Raw genomic sequence first — 27,330 nt, 5'->3', positions numbered from 1 at the left:
GTTAGTGAATGGAGGTAATTGTGTATAAGAAGTTTAAATGAGAATTTATACTCTTCATTTAAAAAGCAAATATGATAGGGCGCCTGGGTGGCTCAGTTGGTTAAGCATCTGCCTTCAGTTCAGCTCGTGATCCCAGGGTCCTGGGATCGAGTCCCACGTCGGGCTCCCTGCTCAGTGGGGAGACTGCTTCTCCCTCTGCCTCACCTGCCGTTCACCCTGCTTGTGCTCACGCTCTCTCTCTGTTAAATAATAAAATCTTTTTTTTTAAAAAAAGCAGAATTGATGCATAGACATTTTTTAAAGAAGACATACTGATGGCCAACAGGTACATGAAAAGATGCCAAACATCACTAATCATCAAGGAAATGCAAATCAAAACCACAATAAGAAATCACCTCTATTTGTTAGAATGGCTATTATCAAAAAGACCAAAGGTAACAAGTGTTGGTGAGGATGTGAAAGAAAGGGAACCCTTGTACACTGTTGGTGGGAATATAAATTAGTACAGCCACTATGGAAAACAGTATGGAGGTTTCTCAAAAAACTACAAGTAGAATTACCATATGATCCAGCAATTCCCCTTCTGGGTATTTATCTGAAGAACATGAAAACACAACTTGAAAAGATATCTGCACCCCCGTGTTCATTGCAGCCTTATTTATAATAGCCAAGATGTACAAACAACCCGTGTCCATCAGCAGATGAATGGATAAAGAAGATGTGGTATGTATGTATATATGTATGTATGTGTGTGTGTATACATATTTAAATATTTAAATAATTCAGTAAATATTTAAGTGAATGAATAGAATTTAAAGAAAAGAAACTGAGACGTCTGCTTCTTTTCTTGTTAAAATTCCATGGATCTCCTTGACTTGGATCTTTGAAGAAGGTTGGACAAGAATGCCACATTATTTGCACTCAGGAGTTCTGTTTCTTGTAATTCTGACAAAAGAAAGCACATGACCAATGTGTTAAAGGAGAAATGTTTATTGCATACAATGGCCAGAGAATAATTGGTTGCATGCAGCAGAAATTGGTCTTGACCTCTGATGGTTAGTATTTGTATCACCAACTCAACAAATAAGAAAAGATTATATAGCATGTGTCAAAAAGTTTAGCCCTAGCTCAGTTCTAATGTCCTTGCCATGGATTTGGGGAAGGGCTTTCCAATCCCAGAACACATCACCATTACAGGTTTTTTGTGGGGTTTTGTTTTGTTTTTTTAAAGATTTTATTTATTTATTTGACAGAGAGAGACACAGCGAGAGAGGGAACACAAGCAGGGGGAGTGGGAGAAGAAGGCTTCCCATGGAGCAGGGAGCCCGATGCAGGGCTCGATCCCAGGACCCTGGGATCATGACCTGAGCCGAAGGCAGACACTTAACGACTGAGCCACCCAGGCGCCCCTCACCATGACAGGTTTTTTGTAAATAATGTCAGTTTTCTGATAGGCAGCTGGAATCCTGGAAGCCTCTTAGACATTGGAAAATATGTGAATCTCCCCATTCTTCATTCCCTAAACCTTTATAAATTCATAAATGAGGTGTTAATATGTGACAAATCATCGCTATCACATCACTTGTATTTTTAGATCTCTAATGAATTCATTCATTCAATAGATACTTCCTAAACACCTATCACACAGGTATAGTCCCTGTCTTCAAGGAGGCCATGGTTTAATGAGGGAGTCAGGCAAGTAAATGAATAATTATGATGCATTATAAGTGCTGTAATAGAAGTATGTCTAGGGTATAGGCTATAAAAGATTTCTTTCATTGTCTTATAAATGTAGAAATTGACAGATTAGACTTATAATTGCTGATAAACCCAGATCAAATATAAGGAAGCGTTTACAGGTCATGAATTAAGGAATTAATACCTTGAGTTTAATCCCTGTATTGTTAAATATATGAATTGTTGGGTTTGGCCAGCAAACCCTGAGGCAGTGAATGAAAAGATTACTCCATACGTCTAAGTAGGAGAAAGGAGAAGGCAAGGGGGGACTAGACACTCTCGTGGTGAAAGGTCCTGAGCCAAACTTTGCCTCCACTTTTATTGTGAATGTTACCAATACCATAAGGGAATGAGAAAAACAAAACGGAGGGGCACCTGGGTGGCTCAGTATTTAAGCGTCTGCCTTGGGCTCAGGTCACGATCTCAGGGTCCTGGAATCGAGCCCCGCATTGGGCTCGCTGTTCAGTGGGAAGCCTGCTTCTCCCTCTCCTGCTCCCCCTGCTGTGTTCCCTCTCTCGCTGTGTCCCTATCAAATAGATAAATAAAATCTTTAAATAATAATAATAATAATAAAAAGCAAAAAGGAGTGAGAAGCCTTAACTAATCAGGGCAATGGCATAGGGAGTATTGTGTGATTAGAACAAGCTGTGCTCGTGACGCATGTGCAGACAGGAAGTACATGGAGTACATGACCGCCAAAGATAAATGTTTCTCCGAAGTCAAGCATTTACTCCCTGGATGAGTAACATTGAGCCGCTATGAGAAACTGGCTGTTTTCAGCCCAGCAACTACAAAGGAGACCCAGTTTTCTGGACGCTCCTTCTTTGCTTTTCAATTAGTCTCATCCAGGGAGGCATGCATTTATTAAATCTTACTTAGCCAGGCATTATGAATGCCCATAAACTGTGACCTGTTTCCTTGTTAGAATTTAATCAGCATCTACAGATATAGTTCTAGTTTTAATTTTGTTTCACTAGAAAGTCCGGTCTCCACATACGATCTAATTTTAAGACTTTATATCTGTGTTAAACCCTCACGGGTTTATATTACTATGACGTGGGATTCCCAGGTCTAGGTGCTACCACTGTAGTGAACTTCATTCTTCCTCAGTAAAATGATCCCATCTGTGCTACCACAGGCATTCTTTATTTTTAGGACCCTTATAGCTACTGTGAACCACAAAGTTGGCTTTCAGTACTATGTCTCTGAACAGTTAGTATTTCCCACAGAAATTTGGTAGCAATAAATGAAATAAAATATACCATATGTATAGCACAAGAAGAGCTACAATCGCACAACATTCACTTAATTGTGTAATTCATTTAAATGTTTAATGCAGGGGCTCCTGGCTGGCTCAGTTGGTGGAGCCTAGGACTTGATCTCGGGGTTGTGAGTTCCAGCCCCATGTTGGGTGTAGAGATTACTTAAAACTTAAAAAAATAAATGTATGATGCAAACATTTTTTTCCAATCTCCTTGCTCTTTTGCCGTAAGGTAAAAATGTCTGATTAATGTATTTAAATAACTAAATTTAGAAAGTTGTTGGGTTAATTACCAGATCAGCAGGAAAATGTAGGTTTAATGCCTTTATTATTTCCAAATTCAGTTTGGGAATTGAGTAATTAAAATTAGAGTAGGTGGAACATTTGTAGGGGGTATAAATGCTTTTTTTATAATGAGATTTAATTAATTTTCAAATACTGTAATTGGTAAAAATCTAAAAGCAAAATATTTCTTTTTAGACATAATTTGCTTTGAAGAGCACTGTTTGGAATATTACTAAAAATTATTCTTGGGGTGCCTGATTGGCTTAGTAGAGTCTGAACTCTTGATCTTGGGGTTATGATGTTAGAGCCCCATGTTAGGGGTAGAGTTTACTAAAAGAGTTTACTTTCAGCTTTAAAACACAGAATGAAAATGTATGACTTTTCCAAATGACAGAAAATCTGATTTACATTATATTTTAAGTGTATGTAGTCTTCTTATTTTGTAATAGATTCCCAGAAACATAAGTCTTTTGCAATGACCAAAATTCTTTTCAGTTAGTTTTGTAATTTGGGGCCACATTTCAAGAGTTACTTCATTTTTTTTTTCTTTTTCTTTTTCTTCCTTCCTTCCTTCCTTCCTTCTTCCCTTTCTTTCTCTTTCTTCCTTTCTTTCTCCACGTGAGATTAAACAGAAAAACACACAGACCTTGAGACAAGAGATTTTTTTGTCTTTTTTTCTAAGATTATTTATTTACTCTATCTTTATTTTTTTAATTTATTTTATTTTTTTATTTTTAAAAGATTTTATTTATTTATTTGACAGAGAGAGAGAGAGAGCACAAGCAGGGGGAGCAGCAGGCAGAGGGAGAAGCAGACTCCCCGCTGAGCAAGGAGCCCAATGTGATGCAGGGCTCCATCCCAGGACCCTGGGATCATGACCTGAGCCAAGGGCAGACGCTTAACCAACTGAACCATCAAGGCGCCCCCCCCTTTTCTTTTTAAAGATTTATTTATTTGTTTATTTGACAGACAGAAAGAGAGAGCACACAAACAGGGGGAGCAGGAGAGGGAGAAGCAGGCTCTCCACTGAACAGAGAGCTCGATGTGGGACTCGACCTCAGAACCCCGAGATCATGACCTGAGCCAAAGGCAGATGCTTAACCGACTAAGCCACTCAGGTGCCCCTTATTTATTTACTTTAGAGAGAGAGAAAGAGAGAGAAAGCAGGGGGAGGGGCAGAGGGAGCGGGAGAGAGAGAATCTGAAGCAGATTTGGGGCTGAGCAAGGAGCTGAGGCGGGGCTGGATCTCAGGACCCTGAGATCAGGCCCCAGGCCAAAATCTAGAGTCAGACACTTAATGGACTGAGCCATCCAGGTGCCCTGATTTTGTCTTTTTTTTTTTTAATAGCTGAAGCTATGTTTTAAATTGCTTGTATGTATCAAAGGTAATTCAATTTAAGACAATATACGGAATTTGGGGCACCTGGGTGGCTCAGTCATTAAGCATCTGCCTTTGGCTCAGGTCATGATCCTGGGGTCCTGGGATCGAGCCCCACATCGGGCTCCCTGCTCGGCAGGAAGCCTGCTTCTTCTCCCATTCCCCCTGCTTGTGTTTCTGCTCTCGCTATCTCTCTCTGTCAAATAAATAAAATCTTTAAAAAAAAAAAGACAATATACGGTTTTTAATAATGTAATCTTTATCTGAGTTAGCATTTTGAATATTTTATTATATATAATATTTATAATATATAATAATGTAATACAACATAAAAATAAAATATTATATACTTTTATGTATAATGCAATATATAAAATTAAGGTAAAGCTTCTCTTTGCAGTAGATCCTTTCTGATAGAATCATTGGCAAGTAAATGCAATTTCCATTAGGTGTTCTAGTCTCTTAGTTTCTGAAGCTGATTTTCCAACCCCAAACGAAAATATTTTAAAAGCAAGAAAACTGGGGTGCCTGAGTGGCTCAGTCTAAGCGTCTGCCTTTGGCTCAGGTCATGATCCCAGGGTCCTGGGATCAAGCCCCGCATCGGGCTCCCTGCTCCGCTGGAAGCCTGCTTCTCCCTCTCCCCCTCCCCCTGCTTGTGTTCCCTCTCTCGCTGTGTCTCTCTGTGTCAAATAAATAAATAAAATCTTTATAAAAAATAAAAAAATAAAAGCAAGAAAACCCCCCAACACCAAAGCCCTCTTCCCCCACTTCCCAAATTGATATTGGAGGTAAGCCAAAACTCACTAGGAGGATTCCACTCCCATTAGCATAGTTATTTGAATTTGAATACCTTGCAACTCTAGAGATTTTGAGGATCAGAAGGATTATATCAAATTTTGAAGCTCATGTTGCCAACTGAATGAGAGGCTGTCATGAAAGAACATTCAATTTCTGTTGTAAACTACCTGGGTTTTATGTAATAAGCCAATACATTGAAAAAATACTTTAAAAATTTATGAGTTTTTTGAATGCTATTTTTTAATGACAACAGAATATTATGAAGAGAAATCACATTAAACTCCAATCTTTGTCTTAACATTTTATATGTAATATGTAAATATTATCATCTATGTACATTAAAAATGCACATAGAAATTAAAGTTAAGGCAAAGATTAAACATTTTAAAATATTTACTTATCATGATGACTACATGCTATCATTAGTTAATAGATCAGTGTACTCTTCATGTTTTAAGTTTTTATTTAAATTCTAGTTAGTTAACATATAGTGTAATGTTAGTTTCAGTAGTAGAATTTAGTGATTCATTACTTACATACAACACCTAGTGCTCATTATGACAAGTACCTTCCTTAATCCCCATCACCCATTTAGCCCATCCCCCTGCACCTCCCCTCCACAACCCTCATTTTGTTCTCTATACTTAAGAGTCTCATACATAAGTTTGTCTCCTCCCCCCTGCCTTGCCTTTTTTCTTTCAGATCAATGTACTCTTAGGGCAAGGTTCATTGTACTAATAGTGGGTCCAAGTCCATATTTTGGTCTTCTTCATTTTTTTTTTTTTTTTTTTTTGGCTGGCTGTTTTCATGATTAGATTATTGTATTGACCCAGTAATGTTGCTGACAAGAGTTCATAGCTCTGTTCTTTTCTTCTTGTTTCTTGTTTTTGCATTACCGGTATTAGCTTCGATCAGCAGTTTCTTTGTAAAAACCTTCCTAAGTCACTTATCTACTTCATGAAGATTAGTTTAGTTAAAACTAGTAGATAATAGGGGCGCCTGGGTGGCTCAGTTGGTTGAGCGACTGTCTTTGGCTCAGGTCATGATCCTGGAGTCCCACATCGGGCTCCCTGCTCAGCAGGGAGTCTGCTTATCCTTCTGACCCTCTCCCCTCTCATGTGCTCTCTTTCTCTCTCTCATTCTCTCTCTGTCAAATAAATAAATAAAATCTTTTTTTTTTTAAGATTTTATTTATTTATTTGACAGAGAGAGACACAGAGAGAGAGGGAGCACAAGCAGGGGGAGCGGGAGAGGGAGAAGCGGGCTTCCCGCCAAGCAGGGAGCCTGATCTGGGGCTCGATCCCAGAACCTTGGGACCACGACCTGAGCTGAAGGCAGATGCTCAACGACTGAGCCACCCAAGCGCCCCTAAATAAATAAAATCTTAAAAAAAAAACTAGTAGATAATAAATTCCACAAACCAAAACATACAAAGTACCATCTGTAGCAATTTGCTGAAAAGTTCCTTTATTCTCTCCTTTGGAGGGTACAACTCCCACTTTCCCTTCAAGATACCCTATTTACTATAAATTCTATGTGACCACTTGGAATCCACCAAATGAGGAAAATCCCACTGTCAATAAACTTCAGCAAACTTGAATTCATTTTTATTAAACATGAAAAAATATATATGTAAGTTTAAATATTTTCTCTTCTCTCCTTAATGGGTAGTCTTGCACCTTCCCTGAGTTGCATGTATCCCATTTGGGGGACCATCATGTTAGAAAATGAGTCTATTTTCTTTTTTTCTTTTTTTTTCTTTTTCGACAGAGAGAGAGAGACAGCAAGAGAGGGAACGCAAGCAGGGGGAGTGGGAGAAGCAGGCTTCCCGCTGAGCAGGGAGCCCGATGTGGGACTCGATCCCAGGACCCTGGATCATGACCTGAGCCGAAGGTAGATGCTTAACGACTGAGCCACCCAGTCGCCTGAGTCTATTTTCTGATAACCAAAATTTTAAAAGAAAAATGGTAAATATGATCAGAAATAGGGAAGAGAATGAGAAGAATGAAGGGTAGGACTCAAATTATTTTTCCTGGAATACTTCTCTCTAGCCCCTAATTTAGTGGGCCTTGCCAATGTCCTATGTCTCTATGAAGCTAAAAAAAATTTACTTTAATATGCAGACTGTGCATTTTCTTTAAACCCCAATATAAAGCATCTTCCTTTGGGGGTGCCTAGGTGGCTCAGTTGGTTAAGTGTCCAACTCTTGATTTCTGCTCTGGTCATGATCTCAGGGTCATGAGATTGAGCCCGGCATCAGGAGTCTGCTAGAGATTCTCTCCCTCTCCCCCTACCCCTCCCCCTGCTCACATGCGCTCTCTCTCTAAAATTAAAAAAACAAAAACAAAAACAAAAAAACGAAAGTATCTTCCTTTCCACAGTATCATTAAAATCTACATTTGATTGAGGTGGCAAGTGGATGACTGTAAATACACCCTATGCCTGTAATTATACACTGAATACTAAGTTCCGCTTGTCTCTACTGTTCCCATCATGCCAGTATCCTGCAACCCCTTCTTCTCCTTTTTTGTTTTTTTCTGATTTGTTTCTTCTATCATATTGACCATCATATTTATACATGTATGTATAAATACTTATTGTTTCCATGTTTTTTTCTTTATGTACATTTTCTACCCCACCTTGTCCCCTGACGTCCTCTATGTTACTTTTTTCCCTCTCATCTTACTTTTTAAAAAAATGTGTGAATCTGCTTTAGTAGGTGTATCAAAATAGTTTTGTTCAAAGTACAGGAAGACAATAAAATTACTGTAAAATTAGATAGTTCTGAGATAAGATCTAAAAGAATAATTTTATGGGGGCGCCTGAGTGGCTCAGATGGTTAAGCGTCTGCCTTCGGCTCAGGTCATGATCCCAGGGTCCTGGGATCGAGCCCCACATCGGGCTCCCTGCTCAGCGGGGAGTCTGCTTCTCCCTCTCCCTCTGCCTCTCCCCCTGCTCATGTTCTCTCTCTCTCTGTATCTCTGTCTCAAATGAATAAATAAAAAATCTTAAAAAAAAAAATAAAAGAATAATTTTATGGCATTTTATAGTACTTATCACATACAACATGATAGGTAACGTAATATGGTGGTTACTATGGAGTCAGACCTGGATCGAAAATCTAACTCTGGAACTTACTAGCTGTGCCATCTTTTTTTTTTTTTTTTTTTAAATTTTATTTATTTATTTGAGAGAGAGAATGAGATAGAGAGAGCATGAGAGGGGGGAGGGTCAGAGGGAGAAGCAGGCTTCCCACTGAGCAGGGAGCCCAATGCGGGACTCGATCCCGGGACTCCAGGATCATGACCTGAGCCGAAGGCAGTCGCTTAACTGACTGAGCCACCCAGGCGCCCTAGCTGTGCCATCTTAAGCTTTGTTAATTCACCATGGATTTGCCCTATATACAAAATGGAGCTAATAATATTTTTACATATAGTCATCTACAGTGCTTATTTATGAGGCTAGTAAACACATAATTAACATTACTTCCAATTGTACTTCGGTCATACATTTTTTTTAAAGATTTTATTTATTTGAGAGAGAGAATGAGAGAGAGAGAGAGCATGGGTGGGGGTCAGAGGGAGAAGCAGACTCCCCGCCAAGCAGGCAGCCCGACAGGGGACTCGATCCCAGGACTCCAGGATCATGACCTGAGCCGAAGGCAGTCATTTAACCAACTGAGCCACCCAGGCGCCCTGGTCATACATATTACAGGGGCGCCTGGGTGGCTCAGTCGTTAAGCTTCTGCCTTTGGCCCAGGTCATGATCCCAGGGTCCTGGGATTGAGTCCCACTTGGGGCTCCGTGCTCAGCGGGAAGCCTGCTTCTCTCTCTCCCACTCCCCCTGCTTGTGTTCCCTCTCTCACTGTGTCTCTCTCTGTCAAATAAATAAACAAATAAATGAATAAATATATAAAAAGAATGAATATTACATTTAACTGGTTCTAGTCCAAGTAATGGCAACAGCTAAGATGACAGTGGTTTGTATTCTCCGCAGTTCCCAAGGAATTCAGGCAATAGTTTTCAAATTAACAAAATATAAGGAAAACTTTACTCCTTGCTTTCAGAAAAAATTATGATGGATAATAAATACTCTAAAATAGGAGAGAAAAATTATTGTTATTCTCGGTTATAAACATGTCAAGCACTGTACTTTCCATCTTTTCTGCACCTAACCCAGCAAATGAGTTTACTCATGGATATTCAGAATATCTACTGTTTTTGTTTAATTTTTTAAGTAAGTTCTATACCCAATGTGGGGCTTAAAACTCATGACCCTGAGATCAAGAGTCTCACACTCTACTGACTGAGCCAGCCAGGCACCCCAGGTTATCTACTTCTTGAGTGAGCTTTGGTAGTTTTGTCTTTTTAAGGCCATTGTCAATTTCATCAAGATTTATTAGCATAAAGTTTTTCACAAAATGCTTTTATTGTTTTAATGTCTCTAGGATCTGTAGTGATATCTCTGCTTTCATCACTAATATTATTAATTTGTGTCTTTTATCAGTTTGGCTAGAGATCAGTCTTATTAGTTGCATCCCACAAATTTTGGTGTTTGTGTTTTCATTTTATCCAGTTAAGAATTCCTAATTTCCCCTGGGCGCCTGGGTGGCACAGTCAGTTAAGTGTCTGCCTTTGGCTCAGGTCATAATCCTAGGGTCCTGGGATCGAGTCCCACGTTGGGCTTTCTGCTCCATGGGGAGCCTGCTTCTCCCTCTGCACCTCCCCTTCCGCTCTTGTGCTCTTGCTCTCTCTCAAATCAATAAAAAAATAAGAACTTAAAAAAAAAAAGAAAAAAAGATTTTCTAATTTCCCTAGACCTCTTTTTTGAGCAGGGAGTATTACAAGTATGCCATCTAATTTCCAAATATGGGTGGATTTTTCAGATATGTTACTTTTAGTCTAATTTCTTTGTGATCTGAGAATATGTTCGGTGTAATTTCAGTCCTCCTAAATATATTGTTTTATGGCCCAGAATATAGTCTGTTGTGATAAATGGTCCATGTGCACTTGAAAAGAATGAATGCTCTATTGTTTTGGAGCAGAGTGGTCTATAAATACTACATCAAGCTATAGTGTTGTTCAAGTCTTCTATAGGCTAATTTTCTACTTTTTCTATCAATTACTGAGAAAGGAGTGTTGAAATCGTCAACTATAATTGTGGATTTGCCTATTTCTCCCTTTAGTTCTATTTGTTTCACATAATTTAAAGCTCTGTACAACTTCAGGAACCCCTTTTATCTTTTATTTCAAAATTCCTGTAGCTGTCATACTTTATTGTAATGGCCTGGTTTCAGATTACTAATAAACAAATCTGGACATATTAAAAAAAAATAAAGCTCTGTGCATATACATTTTGGATTTTTATGTCTTAATGAACTGAATCCTCCATTATTATGGAGTGAGAATACTCTTTATTCTGAAATTTATTTTGTCACTATTCTTTTCATTACTGTTTGCACAGTATATTTTTTCTATTTTTCTACTTTTACCCTAGGTTTTAAAGGAATTTTCATGTAAACAGCTTACACTTGGGTCTTACTTTTTTGCCTGACAATCTGTATTTTACTTATTTTTTTATTTTTTAAAGATTTTATTTATTTATTTGACAGAGAGACACACAGCAAGAGAGGGAACACAAGCGGGGGGAGTGGTAAAGGGAGAAGCAGGCTTCCTGCTGAGCCAGGAGCCCAACGTGGGGCTCGATCTCAGGATCCTGGGATCATGATCTGAGCCGAAGGCAGACGCTTAACGACTGAGCCACCCAGGCGCCCCACAATCTGTGTTTTAATTGAAAGATTTTAGAGTTTCAATTTTAGACCATTCTACATTTAATTATTCATATGATCAAATTCTTTTATCATATGATCAAATTTAAATCTACCATCTTGCTATTTGTATTTTTCCTATTGTTATTTGTTGCTTGTTAAACACTTTCCTTATCTTTTGCAGTCTTTTTTATTATTCCATTTTACCACATTCCATTTACAACTATTAGGAATTCTTGTCTCATGTATTTAGTGATTTCTCAAGTTTATGTTTATAAAGAAGAAATTTATAAAGAAAAAAAATCACCCTGGAGTTTTATATTAACTTTGTTATTCAAGCAATAATATTACCTCTTCAAGAAGCTGAGTTTGTCTCAACTTAGAAATTTAATTAATCAAAATTTAAAAATTCGGGGCAACTGGGTGGCACAGTCAGTTAAGCCTTCAGCTCAGGTCATAATTTCAGGGTCCTGGGATAGAGTCCCATGTTGGGCTCTCTGCTCAGCGGGGAGCCTGGTTTTCCCTCCCCCTCTGCCCTTCCCCAGCTTGTCCTCGCATGCTCTCTCTAATAAATAAATACAAAAAATCTTTCTTAAAAATTTAAAAATTCAGTGTGGGAAAAATGTGTAGTTTGTTGTTAGAAATACAGAAAAAAAAGTCAAACTTTTCAAATTGTTGGGATAATGAGGACTAAGGGTAGATAATATCACAATAAAGAAAAATGAACATGATACATGGATATGTCAATCAGAACTGGGCAGCAAGTGTTTTACAGTATAATCTAAAGCACTTTCAGAGGATGCTAAAAACAGCCAGGCTAATTCCCATTTAAAACCCCGTTAGAGTACATCCATGTTCATAGTAGCATTATTCACAATAGCTAAAATGTGGAAGCAAACCAAGTGTCCATCAATGGATGAATGGAAAGGCAAAATGTAGTATATACATACAATGGAATACTATTCAGATTTAATAAGAAATTCGACCCATGCTACAGTATGGATGAAACTTGAAGACATTGTGATTAAGTGAAATAAGCCAGTCAGAAAGAGACAAATACTGTATGCTTCCATTTATATGAGGTACCTTTGAGTAGCCAAAATCATAGAGATAGGAAGTAGAATGGTGGTTGCCAAGGGCTGAGAGAAGGGGAATGAGGACTTATTGTTTAATGGCACAGACTTTCAGTTTTAAAAGATAAAGAGTTATGGGGATGAATGGTGGTGATGGTTGCACATTTTGATTGTATTTAGTACCACAGATTGCACACTTAAAAGTAGTTAAGATGGCAAACTTTACCACACTAAAAAAACTTGAAAAAACAAAAAACAAAACCTTTTAGAACATATCCATTTGTTCAAATATATGCTGGCTTAGTGCCATATGCAGAATGCACTACTGCTGGTACTCAGTCTCCCCCCATATTTCAAACCAAATCTGATAATGGCTTGAGACATTTTTTAAAAAGTAATCTCCACAGCTAACATGGGGCTCGAACCCATGACCCCATGACCAAGAGTCGCATGCTCTGCCACCTGAGCCAAGACATTTTTTTTTTAAAGAATTATAAAAACAGACTAGCATATGTATTCTTACTTTATTAAATCTTACTAGTATTCTTTAAGGGAAAAACACACAGACGAGTAGGCTACATTGAAGAAATCTTATTTTTATAAGAGAATTAAGAAGCCTTTAAGATACTTCCAGGTATTATCTTCAGTGATGCTTCTTATCTTTATTCTTGGACTCCAGGTAATATTCCGCCCCTACAGCTACCACAAATGCTGCAAATCCCCATTTGAATCCTTTTAGTAACGCACCAACAAAGGAAACATTGTTTGCAAAGCCACCCATGTATCTCCAAGCTTCATTGCTAGAGGAAAAAAAGGGAAAAATTATAATCACACACAACTTATATACATTCACTAAAACAGATTTAATTTTCATCCTAACAGACTTAAATGCAACCTTATATAAGATATCTAAGTGGATCACAATAGGAGTCTTTCTGTGATATAAGATAATTAGGTCTATACGCCCACATTTCACATATAACACAGAAGAAAAAGACTTGATTTCACTGTCATTAATACTTAGGATTTTATAGAATTCCCAAATGCAAGACTCACTTCAGCCTATTCATTAGAGGTCAGGTGTGTGGCTTTGCCCATACCAGTCATTACAGCATTATTTAAAGAGGAAGTTAGAAACTTGGGCATTAAACTTTGCTCTGTCACTTAGATTCACAACCTTTTAGGCTAGACAAGTTAGGGCCTGCTTCCTCTTTTACTCAATGGTGATTACTATCTACCTTATAGTGTTGTTATAAAGATTAAACAGGTAATGTATGATATATTCTGGCACAGAGAGTATGTAACACCTAATATTATTATTCTTCCAGAGAATCAGAGCTTTTTCCTGTCATAGCTGCCTGAGCTTTAGAATATGGACTTCTAAAAAAAAAAAAAAAAAAAAGAGGACTGACTTCCTGCTCTGGCCATCATTCTTCTGAGTATCTTGGACAGAGAAGTAAACAGAATTCAGAGAGCTCTAGTGAAAAAAAAAAGTCTTCTCTCACAGGTAGGGATAAATGAGTGGAAAAAATTATGTTATATAAAAAAACCCCCACTTAACTCTAAAAATCTGACTTAGTAGAAAATATGAGAGTTAATCAAATCTAATGCAGATACCAAAACCAGATAAAGACATTAGAAGAAAACTACAGGGTAATATCCTTCATGAACAGAGATGCAAATATTCTCAACAGAATTTTAGAAAATTGATTCTAGCAATATATGAAAGGATAATATATCATGATGAAGGGTTTACCTCAGGAATGCAACATTAAAAAAAAAAAAGGAATGCAAGATTGGTTTGATATTTTAAAATCAGTAAGAGTAATTATTCATATTAACAGAATGAAAAAACTGTATGAGCATCTCAATAGATGCAGAAAAAGCATTTAAAAAAATTCAACACTCAAGAGAAACTCCACAACTTGATGAAGGGCATCTATGACCACCCTACAACTAATATACTTAGTGGTGAAAGACTGAATGCTTTCCCCCAATTAGGAACAAGGCAGGGGCTCCTGGCTGGATCAGCTGGTAGAACATGTGACTCTTGATTTCACAGTCCCACATTATGCAGAGATTACTTAAAAAGATTAAAAAAAAAAAGGAACAAGGCATGGATGTCAGCTAACAACACTTTATCCAACATTATACTAGTAGTGTTAGCCAGTGTAATAATGCAACAAAGAAATAAATCTTTACAAATTGAAAAGGAAGAAGTAACACTGATTTTAGACAAAATGATCATCTATTAAATTCTAAGAAATTTGTAAAAAAAAATCTGCTGGAACAAAAATGTGAATTTAGCCAAGAAACAAGATACAAAGTTGATATATAAAACTCCATTGTATTTTCACATATTAGCAAAGAAAATTGACAATTTAAGTTTAACAATACCATTTACAATAGCATAAAACACGGAATAATTCAGGATAAATTTAACAAAATATACACAAGATTTGTTTTTAAAGCAATAGAACACTACTGAGAAAATTAAACAGAATCTAAACTGTCCATAGACTGGAAGATTCAATATTGTTAAGATATCAATTTTTTAAGTTTTTATTTAAATTCCAGTCAGTTAACATACAGTGTAATATTAGTTTCAGGTATACAATATAGTGATTTAACTTGTTAAGACATCAATTATCCCCAGTTGAGCTCTGAGTTAATGTGAACCCAATTAAAATTCGAGCCACTTTTTTGTAGAAACTGAAAAGCTTGTTTTAACATTTAAATGTAAATACAAAGAACCTAGAATAGCTAAATAAATCAAAAAAAAAAAAAGAAAAGGAACATAGATACTGATCCTCTAGAATAAATTCTATCTAAATTATTTAATTGTTCTTACCGGCCCCATGGATCCCTTAGCCCTCGTGTAGCCAGCCTCTCCTGGACAACTGCTAATGGTGTCCCTTCTATCTTCCATTGTTTATAATCTGGAAGTTCCAGTTTACTAGGGCCGTGTTCATGCCCATGTCCGTGGGCCATGTCTAAAGGATAAGATTAACATAAAAGAGAACTATGCTGATTGTAGATATCAAATACCCAAACATTTGTTAATGTTTTAAAAGGAAAGCCAATATAAATACTTGAAAATTCTGAGGTAACAGGTTTTATAAAAAGCATCCTATTACATAACTAGTGTATATTCACAGTTAGGAAATACACATACAAAATATAAAAAAGAAAAAAAATCAATAATCCCACCACTTGGGACACCTGGGTGGCTCAGTTGGTTAAGCGGCTGCCTTTGGCTCAGGCCATGATTCCGGGGTCCTGGGATCGAGCCCCACATCGGGCTCCCTGCTTAGCGGGGAGCTGCTTCTCCCTCTGCCTGCCGCTCCCCCTGCTTGTGCGCTCTCTCTTTCTCTTCTCTCTCTGACAAATAAATAAATAAAATCTTTGGAAAAAAAATAATCCCACCACTCAGAGATAACCATTTCCTATTTTGTTCCTTTCTTCATTATAAGAACAGCTCACATTTATTGTGCCTTACATGCCAGGTGCACCAAAGTGCTTTAACATGTATTAATTCCATTACTCCTAAAACAACCCTTTGAACTTAAATTACAGTTATTATCACCATTTTACACATGAAGACAATGAAGCTCCAACAAGGTAAGGAACTTTCTGAAGGTAACAAAAACAGTAAACGGTACAATTGGTCTTGAACCTTGCAGTTTGGTTTCAGAGCCCTTGCTCCTAACTTTTTTTTTCAAAGATTCTATTTATTTATTTATTTATTTGACAGAGAGAAAGAGAGAGAGAGAAAGCAAACACAAGCAGAGGCAGAGGGAGAAGCAGACTCCCCGCAGAGCAGGGAGCCCGATGTGGGGCTCGATCCCAGGACCCTGAGATCATGACCTGAGCTGAAGGCAGATGTATAACCGACTGAGCCACCCAGGAGCCCCTGCTCCTAACTTCTAAGCAATACTGTTTCCTTCTTTTTAGTCCTTTCACAATGTGTAAATATGCATCATGAAAATGTACATATTGTTTTGTTACCTATGTTGTTCAGAAGATTCTTTTAAAATGCAGTGTTACTGTGTTTAAATATCTATGATCACATGAACTTTTTATGTAAAGAGTCAGATAGTAAATATCTTAGGCTTTGTGGACCAAGAGGTAAAATCAAGGATATCTTGTAGGTAGTTATATAACAAGAGAAAAAAAATTTATTGATAAATTCAAGATATAATAATAACTGAGTACAATTTTTTGTAATACAGGTCTGATGAAAAAAATGAAATTCCCTTTTTTGGGGATAACATTTTGCTTAACTGGGGCTCAAAGTTAGGGTTCCTTAGCAAGTTCATTCCAAATGTTCATCTGTAAAAAACATTCTTAGCTCATGGGCAGTATAAAAACAGGCAATACGCTGGATTTGGCCACGGGCTGTGGTTTGCTGACTCCTGAACTACACCAACAGAGACCTTAGGACCCCTAAGGCTCCTTAAATAAAATATGCCTGTAATGGTTATAAGACTTCAGTTTTACTAGTGTTATTTTTTTTTAAGTTTATTTATTTATAATCTCTACATCCAACATGGGGCTCGAACTCACAATCCAGGGATCAAAAGTCATATGCTCTACCGACTGAGCCAGCCAGGCACCCCACTAGTGTTATTTTTATAGATAATGTAAAAATAAACTTCAGTTCAGTCCCGAGTTAAATTGCTATGAATTTAAAATTAAGGAGGTATGAATTAATGCCCCTTTTGTATAAGGTTAGCGGTAGCAATTCTATAATCACTGCTCTCCAGAAATAAAACCAAACCAAATAATTACTACCATTATGTCTGCCTTTATAACTCTGAAGAGGCCCAATAATAAGGCAGGGCTCTTACACTGCATTTTAGAAGACAGAGGTAATTATTAGATAGTGTTTACTAAAGATACATTATGTGAAATGTTCATTCCATTAAACGATAGTTCCCAGAATATTGGGGGGGGGAGTTATACATAGTAATTCTGACAAATTAACCAACACTGTATATTTAGACATATTAAGATAATCACAAAACATTATTTTGATGTTTTTTACATTCAGAAAAAGAATGAAAACCAATACCCACCAAACACAAGTTAAAACAACATTCACAATTTCAAATGAAACATTTGATCTATTATTTCATTATTATTTGGTGGATTCAATAATATAAAGGAAAAAATGGGGCGCCTGGGTGGCTCAGTCATTAAGCATCTGCCTTCAGCTTGGGTCATGATCACAGGCTCCTGGGATTGAGCCCCACATCAGGCTCCCTGCTCAGCGGGAATCCTGCTTCTCCCTCTCCCAGTCCCCCTGCTTGTGTTCCCTCTCTCGCTATCTCTCTCTCTGTCAAATAAATAAATAAAAATCTTAAAAAAAATTTTAAAAAAGGAAAAAATTACGGTTTCAGATTTCAGGCTGATTTTGAGATTCAATACATTATTATAAAAGAAATATTTAAGAAGTGTTTAATTAGAAGGATATCTTGGTTTCTTCAAACCATGTTTTCAAAAAAAATTTTTTTTAATGTTTCATTCCAAAAATCTTTAAAGAGATTGCAAGACAAACCCTTATTTTGGCAAATATCAATTCTAGAATATTAACCCTAATTGAGTATCAACATACTTGGAAAAGAATACAAGACAAATGTCAAAATCTTTTGATGAAATAGTTTGATTTTGAAAATAAAAATTGAGAGGCTCCTGGGTGGCTCAGTTGGTTAAGCTCTTGATTTCAGCTCAAGTCAGGATCTCAGGGTTGTTAGATCAAGCCCTGCGTCAGGCTCTGCGCTGGGCATGGAGCCTGCTTAAGATTCTCTCTTTGCACCCCTCCAACTTAAAAAAAAAAGAAAAGAAAAATGGAAGCATTACCATATATGAAGGCTATTTCAAAGTTACAATATTACTATGTTCAAAATATTAAGTAATTTGGGAGATAGATCTTTGAAAGAAAACATGAAAGTATCATATTAATTTCTCTTAATTTCCTTTAATAAATTCAATGCATTTTCTCTTCTACCTCATTAAAATATTTCAGAAAGTGTCCCTTTATAGGCATTTACTAAATAGAATATTTCAATGACTTTTCAAAGAGCTGAACAACACAATTTCTAGGGAACTTTTCATTTTCTTTTTAAAATTATTTCTACTTCAGAATAGCCATAAATCAAACAATGATATCATGATCACTTGAAGGAAGTTTGGAATTCTACTTCAGTGTAGACTTTGGTGTATACAGATTTAATCCTGGATGCACTATTAACAGCTATACACTTCTGGGCAAATAATTTAATCTCTCTGAATTTGTTTCCTCATATAACATGAGGATAAAACCTACCTTGCAAGATTGTGAGATTTGTGGAAAACACAATATGATGTGTTTTCCACTTTCACACCCAGGTGGTGAGAATGTGACTTAGCACAACCATTGTGAAAAACTGGTCTGACATAGAAATGTCAAACATTTGAATACCTTATGGTCTAGATCTGCACTATTCAATATGGTTTTCACTAGCACTTGAAGTGTGAATAGTGCAACTGGGGAACTAGAATTTTTATTTAATTTTTTTTTTTTAAAGATTTATTTATTTGACAGAGAGAGATAGCGAGAGAAGGAACACAAGCAGGGGGAGTGGGAGAGGGAGAAGCAGGCTTCCCGCAGCGCAGGGAGCCCGATGTGGGGCTCGATCCCAGGACCCTGGGATCATGACCTGAGCCGAAGGCAGACGCTTAACAACTGAGCCACCCAGGCGCCCCTAATTTTTATTTAATTTTAATTAATTTAAATTTCAAGTCGGATTCTCAAATCAGTTACTGGAAAATTTTAAAGTGTGTTTGGAACAATTTAGGCATATGGAGCTACTTTTTCAATTGTAAATTTTGCAAAATATAAACACAGATCAAGTGTTTATATTTATGAAAACTTACCATACAAACATATTTAAGTGTAAAATACATCGATTTTGAGACAGTATGAAGAAAATGTAAAATATTTCATTAATGACTTTTAATACTGATTATATCTTTTTTTTTTTAAAGATTTTATTTTATTTATTTGACAGAGAGAGACAGCGAGAGAGGGAACACAAGCAGGGGGGAGTGAGAGAGGGAGAAGCAGGCCTCCCGCTGAGCAGGGAGCCCGATGTGGGGCTCGATCCCAGGACCCCGGGATCATGACCTGAGCCGAAGGCAGACGCTTAACGATTGAGCCACCCAGGCGCCCCAATACTGATTATATCTTGAAATAATACTTTGAATATACTGGGTTAGACAAAATAACATAATTAAATTAACTTTCTTTTTACCTTTTTAATATGGCTACTAGAAAACTGTAAATTACATATGAGCCTTGCATTATATTTTCATTGGACAGCACTATTATAAAGAAAACTCTTACATGCGTGTAACTATATACATATATATATTTTAACAATAGATATATTTTATAAGAATCTTTTTAGCCAGATTGTTTATGTGGCTAGCCCCAAACTGTAAACCCAAATATCCAACAACAATAATGGATTATTTACAAAAGTCACACTACAGAATACACAACGAAAAACTACATGCAAAAGTATGAACAAATCTCACAAATAATGAACAAGGGGTGAGTTTAAAAATACATACACTTTGATCCCATTTATATAAACTGAAAAACCAGATAATTCGTTTTTTTTAGAAATGCACCATACATGGAAAGAGTAAAGCGAAAAAAGTGAATGTTTATCACAAGTCAGGATAATGGTTACCTCTTGGTGGAGGAGACAGAATCACAGAAGCTCATACAGAGAGCTTCTAAGGCAGTGTTTTTCAATCTATTCTTAATTCTTGCACCCCAAAGGAGTTTTTTCAGATATTTTTTTCCTTATCACATTCCTACTCCCCTGCCCCAATTAAATTGTAATACCACGGATATACTGTATTTATCTGCTAATGTACCATGGCTCTTTGGAGGGCCTCAAACCACTGTAGTCTTTAAGATTTTTTTCACCTCTCCTCCAAGAACCAATTTTCATCACTTTGAAGGATAATCACCTCTGCTGAGAATGCAAAGTCCTAAGTTATTGGCAATGTTTTCTTTTTATTTTATTTTATTTTATTTTATTTTATAAGATTTTATTTATTTATTTGAGAGAGAGAGAGAGCACAAGAGAGGGGAGTGGGAGAGGGAGGAGCAGACTCCCTGCTGAGCAGGGAGCCCGATGCGGGACTCGATCCAGGGACTCCAGGATCATGACCTGAGCCGAAGGCAGTCGCTTAACCAACTGAGCCACCCAGGCGCCCTTTTCTTTTCTTTTTAAAGATTTTATTTATTTGACAGAGACAGACACTGCGAGAGAGGGAACACAAGCAAGGGGATTGCGAGAGGGAGAAGCAGGCTTTCCGCTGAGCGGAGAGCCAGCCCCACGCGGGGCTCGATCCCAGGACCCTGGGATCATGACCTGAACCGAAGGCAGACGCTTAACGACTGAGCCACCCAGGCGCCCCGGCAATGTTTTATTTTCTAACCTGAGGGGTGGTTACATAGGGTTTGCTTAATTGTAATTCTTTAAATGTATTTATATTTTATACACCCTTCTGCTATTTCACAATAGAAACTAAAATTAGATAAATGACAAATTATGCCAAGGACTCAACACTGGATAATTATTTCAGTTTCAGAACTGTTCAGACAAAAAACAATAAGTTTATTAGTTCAACAAAGAAAAAACATATAATCATGAAACTTCTAAAAAGCTAGCTACCTGTGTTTGGAGTGAATCTCTACTTTGGTGGAGATCAACTCCACCTCCACTGGGGGCTGGCATACTTTCCCTAACTAGAAAATAAAAGGATAATGCCACTTATAGTACATGTAATTTTATGGCTTATCCACGACTTTCAAGTATATATCCCAACTACACCTCATTTTTAAAATTGTGACTAAGAACATTAAAAAATAAAAGACAAGTGAACTTTTCGTGTCCCCTCCAGTCCCTGCACCTACTTATATGCAATTTAAAAATAGTAATCCCTCTAAAAATGGATGTGATTTTTGTACCCTGCTTTTTTCACTTTAACGTTATCATAAACATTCACACCAGAAAAGCCTTACTTAAAACCATACATGATTGTTGTGAGGCAGACATTGCAATTATTCTTATTTTACAATTCTTCGAGTTGGAGCTGTTTTGCGTTTATTCAATTCAGAGGTAAACCACAAGACACAGGGCGAGGGTTTGCGGGTGGGAAAAAGAGGAAAAAAGCATACGGACTTAACCACAGTAATTCTCACCGCATCCTTCTACAAACTACCCCTCACTATCCCAGGACTTCATTGTCCTCTATTGCTAGTTCTTCGATCCCCTTCCCTCGAGGTATATACTCTCAAGACCATTCTCCATTTAGTCTCCCCTTTTCTACAATCCCCAGAACAAAGTCTCACTCTAATTCCTGATTAAGGGGCCTCCCACCAACTCTAATTTACCTGACAGCAAACCGACCTCTCACGACACTCAATAGTCAATCCTCCAGCCGGAGCCAAGCGGAAACGGAAGTTGTCTCCTGGAGTGCCTTACGGCAGGAAAGCAGAGGAGCCATTTAACGTTCCGCACTAGGTCACGGATTCCTGCGCCGAGTGGAGAGGACATGAAGGGTGCTGGGTGCTGGAAGTCGACATTTTTTCCGCGCATCTGTGCATAGGTGGTCTGACTGAGGTAAGAATAACTGTAGAGGACAGAATGGCAGGGAAGAGGCGATGTTTTCCTTGCTTGGAGACCGGAATCCTTAGACACTGCACAGAGGGGAGGGCCGCGAACATGCTCCAGCCAATAAGTGAGGCAGTTGTTAGAGCGTGTAAGCACCCAATAGGAAGGCTGGTTGTTGCGCTGCAGTTGGCAGGCTGCTGCGGGAGGCGGTGGCGGTAAGAAGCCGGAGGCAGCCGGGTGACAGGTAGGCGGCGGCGCTGTCTTTGGGGGACGCAGAGTGCTAGATCAGGAGGGATTTTCTTCTTTTCGGGCTGCGGGAACTATAGAGGGCATGTGACGAGGGTGGTCTGGGAAGGCGGTAGCTGGAGTGTTGGTGGTTCCGGAACCTCGCGTAGACCTGGTAGCAGCTTGGGAGGGTCGTGAGGAGAAGGCAGCTGAGGCGGGTGGAGGCTGAACCTTGCGGGGCGATGTGGGGGCCTAGGGTGTGGGGGGCTGCGGTGGCAGTGGCAGAGAGAGGAGAGAGGCGGGAGCAAGACGATATCGTGAGGGCTGGAGGAATTCTTGCACGAAGCTCCAGGAGAGAAAAGGACGCGGCATTGCAGGCACTGGAGAGAAATCCTAGGAATTGCTTCTTATGGCCATTTCTCGGGGTGGGAAGGGTGTGTGGAGAAGAAACATATTTACTGGCGGTCAGATCCTTCAAACTCTTTATAGCTATACATTATGTAATCCTTGGCTATTATTTACCCAAACAACTAGCTTGTCGCCCTTGGAAGAGGAGGTCTTGCAACCTATTGATGTGTCAGAATAGTTTTTTTCGTTGGTTTGAGTGCTTTCTACCTCGGCAGGCTCTGTTATCGAAGAAGCATGAAGGATAGTGAGGAAAAGCTTATCCCAAATACGGACTTGGGTTGAGAGATACGTTAGTTTGAGACGAGCAGCCAGGTTCATGTTTTGCAGTTCATGAATTTGTTTTGAGGGTCAAGACTGATGATAAATAATTTTTTTTTTATCTTCAGGAAAGTGGAGAGCCTCAAAAATCTATAGTAGAAGGTAAGTGCGAGTTGGAAAATGACTAGAAAATTAGTTGCTAGATTCCCCCACACATACATACTGTGGATGTTAGGGACTATGAAAATAAGGTGGTGGTTTGAAGGGGGATAGGGTGGGGGAGAAGTCATCTTTTAAGTAATTTGCTTTTTATGTCTGATAAACTAGTTATGAATTATTTCTTAGGTTTAGAAAGTATGCTCTTTGAACCTCTCCAGCTGAGGTAAAGTGTATTTACAGACACAATGAACTGTAAATTATTATCTTTTTCTGAGTTTTTATAATTGTTTGCACAATGGAATGTAGAATAAAATAGGAATTTCATTCAGTATGTGTTACAGAAGGACGAACTACATTAAAAATTAGATTTTATAGCACACTGGAAAACTTTAAAAGAAGCATTATAAATTGCTAAAATGTAAGCTGATTGAAATGTAGCCTTTAGCTGAGAAGGATTAATGTAGTATGAGCAACTGTATAATTTTCCTTTTTGTATTAATGATAATTTATATTAGTATATCCCAGAACCTAAATTAAAAGATTTGTTTTTTCTGTAAATATCATTTGGCAAAGAGAGGTGGATCATTAAAGTTTGTTCTGAAATGTTGAGAGTACTGAGATATTTATTAAGATTTCAGTTAAAAATTTTGATACCTGGGTGTTTCACTCTTTGTCTTTTTACCTTTCTGCAAGAGTAATACTATCTCAGTCGCAAAGAATACTTTCTATTTTAGGTGGAATTCTGTAGTGTGAGTACCTGTAAATAAATCTCTGCTTTTGTGCAGGGTGGTTTGAGTGTGTGCCTGTGTGTTTCTGTGTGTTTCTGTGTGTATCTTCTTCTTATGTAACCAGCCTACTAGAGCTGTCTTAGAGAACTAAGGGCTGAGTTTGAATGGCCAGTAGGTGTCATTGTAGAATGCAACAAAGTTGAACATTGAGTAGGAAATTACCAAGTGATTTAAGAAACACTAGTCAGAATTAGAATATAATAATAATTGGCTTATTATTTATACATCATTAGAAGCCTACTTTTCTGACATATTTCAGTATCAGAGCTGTTTATAAGGAATTTGAAACACTTGCTGTAAAGATGTATAATTTTTGCTGTAAAATGGGCCTTCAAAGCTTTTTAAATCCAACTCTTAAGCCATCTTGACATGCAATATGGATTTAGGTTGGTTTGTTTGTTTTTAATACACAGTTCTGGCATTTAATAGTTTATTAAATTCAATTAAGATTTTCAGCTTTGCTGAGCTTTAAATAGAAAAACCAATGCTACATAATAAAAAACTAAAATGATAAAATATGGACAGAAAGTCTCTAGACAAGTTATCAGCTGCACCAAAAAAAAGTACTTTGCTGTTATTTTAATGCAAGAACAGAGGAATTTTTGTCTTTCATTCTCTGTGGTTTCTTAGTTTTTTTGATGTCCAAAATAGCTTCTTTTTATATTTTTATCTGGCTAGTAGACTATGTGCCTTTCTCAGGATGGTGAACTGAATATTTGTCATTGTCTAAAATATAACATCATGAATTCTGGAGGGAGCTGACACAGAAAGCTCTGAAGGTGGCTTACAACTGGTGTGAATATAGCCCTTACCTGCAGAGCCTTCTACTAAGCTCTTGTCTCTTTGTAGCTCTGGTCCTTTGCCTGCAATTTAAAAAATAGAGTTGGACCTAATTCAGAAATTCTCCTGAAGGTGGAGAGTTACATATGTATCAGAATAATCTAGGAGTTTAGAAAAAAAGGCACACATACCTATCTATTATATCACCTCCACTTCCCTTCAGAATCTTAGTGGTAGGGGGAATGTGAAGGGAGGTAGATATATTTTGAAGGAAAAAAGATCTAGTAACATGGTTTATCACTGGCTTCCACTTTAGAATTATTGATCTAATTCATGGCTCTCATACTTGTGGTATGAAATAGCAACAGTAGTTTTCACTTGAAAGAAAGGGCTGCTAAATCTACCAATATTTTTATAGTCCAATAAAATTCACCATTTAATGTCATAGCAGGTCTAGATTTTCTAACCAGCAGCTAAAGTTGCCAGAAGTAAAAATGGTCCTGAGTTAAGTTTTGGTTTGGATTAGTTTTTACTTGGCAGTTAGCTGCTTTCCATAAACCAAACTAATTTCTTCCACAATTCAGACCTGTGCTAATTTGCACAGATGTTTAATCATATCTTGTTTTCTTAATGTCTCTGAAAGCCATCTGGTTTTAGAATTAAATAGAACTGGAAAATAAAAATTGGATGTTTTCTTGATTAAAGTTCTTTTTGGGATATTGCTATGATATAATGAAGATATGCATTTATCTTCTGTGTAAACATTCACTCATATATATGTTAATATATGTTAAAACTTGAAACTGGGGGCGCTTGGGTGGCTCAGTCGTTAAGCATCTGCTTTCAGCTCAGGTCATGATCCCAAGGTCCTGGGGTCCAGCCCCGCATTGGGCTCCCTGCTCCACGGGAAGCCTGTTTCTCTCTCTCCCACTCCCCCTGCTTGTGTTCCCTCTCTCGCTGTGTCTGTCTCTGTCAAATAAATAAAATCTTTAAAACAAAAAACAAAAAACAAAACAAAAAAACCTTGAAACTGCGTATGTGTTGACTTTGGGCCCTGTTTAGAAATTCATGGTCCATCTTTAACAAAGTCTAGACTTTTCTGTTTGGGTCTCTGCCATGGAGACAAGTATAAGAAAAAGCAGATGAGTAGACTAATTTTGGAGAAGGATATTAAAACACAATAATGTATTAAGAGGTATGACTTTGATCATTTATAGAATTATAGTTCTTTCTAGGTTTGAAATGTAACTGCTAAAAAAAAAAGTAATAAAATATGGTAAGTGACACCAGTTTATTGAATGGCAAAGCATGGGTTACAAAATAGTTATTTTGTTCTTTTTTTTTTTTAATTTTAGCTTTTGTCAGTTGTTTTTTTTTTTTTTTTAAGATTTATTCGACAGAGAGAGACACAGTGAGAGAGAGAACACAAGCAGGGGAAGTGGGAGAGGGAGAAGCAGGCTTCCCACTGAGCAGGGAGCCCGACGCAGGGCTCCATCCCAGGACCCCGGGATCATGACCTGGGCCGAAGGTAGACGCTTAACGACTGAGCCACCCAGGTGCCCCAATAGTTATTTTGTTCTATGTAAAACACAGAACTCCCAAAAATGTTAGAATTCAATTTATCTATTACTTTTGTTATTATGGCCCCTTAACTCTTTTTAAAATTGCATATAATTGACATAATCCTTGACTCTTGATAGTGCTTGGTTCTTAATTAATATAGATTTTTGTTAGCTACTAAGATTTGTCAGTTAACTTCCTTAAATTCCTTTCCCCGTATATTTTTTTGGAAAAAATGTGTGGAGGGAGTTGGATGCTGAGTAGGGAATGAAGCTAATAATTTTTTAATATTCTTTTGTATGGAAGATTAAAAGCAATTTTTTAAAATCAGACTTTATTTTTTAGAGCAGTTTTAGGTTCACAGCAAAATTGAGCGGTAGGTACAGAGACATACCACATACCCGCCTCACACACATGTAGCCTCCTCCATTATCAATATCCCCCAGAGTGGTAAATTTGTTACAATTGATGAACCTACATTGATACATCATTATCACCTAAAGTCCATAGCTTACATTAGGGTTCAGTCTTGTCTTTGTACATTGGAGAAATGCAAAATGACATGTATCCACCATTATGGTATTAAACAGAGTAGTAGTGAGGCTTTTTAACCAGCATGTATTCTTTTTGTAGTTCTTTCTTTCTAATTGAAAAAAGGAGTGGGGAGTATACTCCTGTCCTTTCTACTTGATGATTGTAAAATCTAAAGTTAATATGGACTTGCAGTCTATCACAGTACTTACTGTTTATTGTTTGTGGAAAAAAAACTAGAAGGTACAAATGTTTCTGTTCAGAGTTCTGTGGTCAGATCTCTTCTTATTCTTTACCTTGTCCCTCTGATTTCATTTGCTCAGTTAGCATCTAAATATGATTCTTAAGTCTGTCTTTAATCCAGAGCTTTTTCTTGATCTCTGGTTCCTATTCTGTAAATCTAATTGCCTGCTAGATGAGGATGACCTGCAGGTCCCTCAAATACAATATGTATAAAAGTGAATTCATATTTTACCTTCTGCATTTAACGTGCTGAAGCTAGAACCTGGTATTACCTTTGACACTTTATTCATATATCTCTCATGTCAACAACGCTAGGTTCTGTTGACTCTACCTTCTTGCTACTTTTTAAATTCCATTTACTTCTCTCGATTTCTACAACCTTTAGAAGTATGAAGAGTTAAG

At 37.5% G+C, this 27,330-nt stretch overlaps 2 protein-coding genes across 9 annotated transcripts in view; one reads left to right on the top strand and one right to left on the bottom strand.

Moving 5' to 3' along the window:
• Window positions 1–12,804: 12,804 nt before the first annotated feature.
• On the bottom strand, window positions 12,805–21,852 carry NDUFB3 (NADH:ubiquinone oxidoreductase subunit B3). Of its 2 annotated transcripts, none has more exons than XM_036098592.2 (3): window positions 21,757–21,852; window positions 15,151–15,292; window positions 12,805–13,099 (listed from the first exon to the last, which is right to left on the bottom strand). In XM_036098592.2, exons 2-3 carry the CDS (start codon window positions 15,288–15,290, stop codon window positions 12,943–12,945), a joined length of 297 nt encoding a protein of 98 aa, XP_035954485.1. In that variant the 5' UTR covers window positions 15,291–15,292; window positions 21,757–21,852; the 3' UTR covers window positions 12,805–12,942. The 2 variants fall into 2 exon arrangements, with proteins under 2 accessions (XP_035954485.1, XP_077927306.1); XM_078071180.1 differs by having other exon boundaries at window positions 21,773–21,824.
• A 15-nt stretch (window positions 21,853–21,867) lies between these two features.
• The window catches only part of HYCC2 (hyccin PI4KA lipid kinase complex subunit 2), an 85,417-nt gene continuing 79,954 nt past the window's right edge, over window positions 21,868–27,330 (top strand). For 3 of the 7 annotated variants that reach the window (XM_036098547.2, XM_078071179.1, XM_036098549.2), the window contains exons 1-2: window positions 22,159–22,220; window positions 22,996–23,029. The gene's annotated coding sequence lies outside the window, so the exon portion shown is untranslated. The other 4 variants (XM_036098553.2, XM_036098556.2, XM_036098550.2 and 1 more) reach the window with 2 other exon arrangements.

The sequence above is a fragment of the Halichoerus grypus genome, chromosome 4 (genome assembly GCF_964656455.1).
Source record: "Halichoerus grypus chromosome 4, mHalGry1.hap1.1, whole genome shotgun sequence".
Classification (NCBI taxonomy): domain Eukaryota; kingdom Metazoa; phylum Chordata; class Mammalia; order Carnivora; family Phocidae; genus Halichoerus; species Halichoerus grypus.
This window is presented reverse-complemented; position numbering and strand designations above follow the sequence as displayed.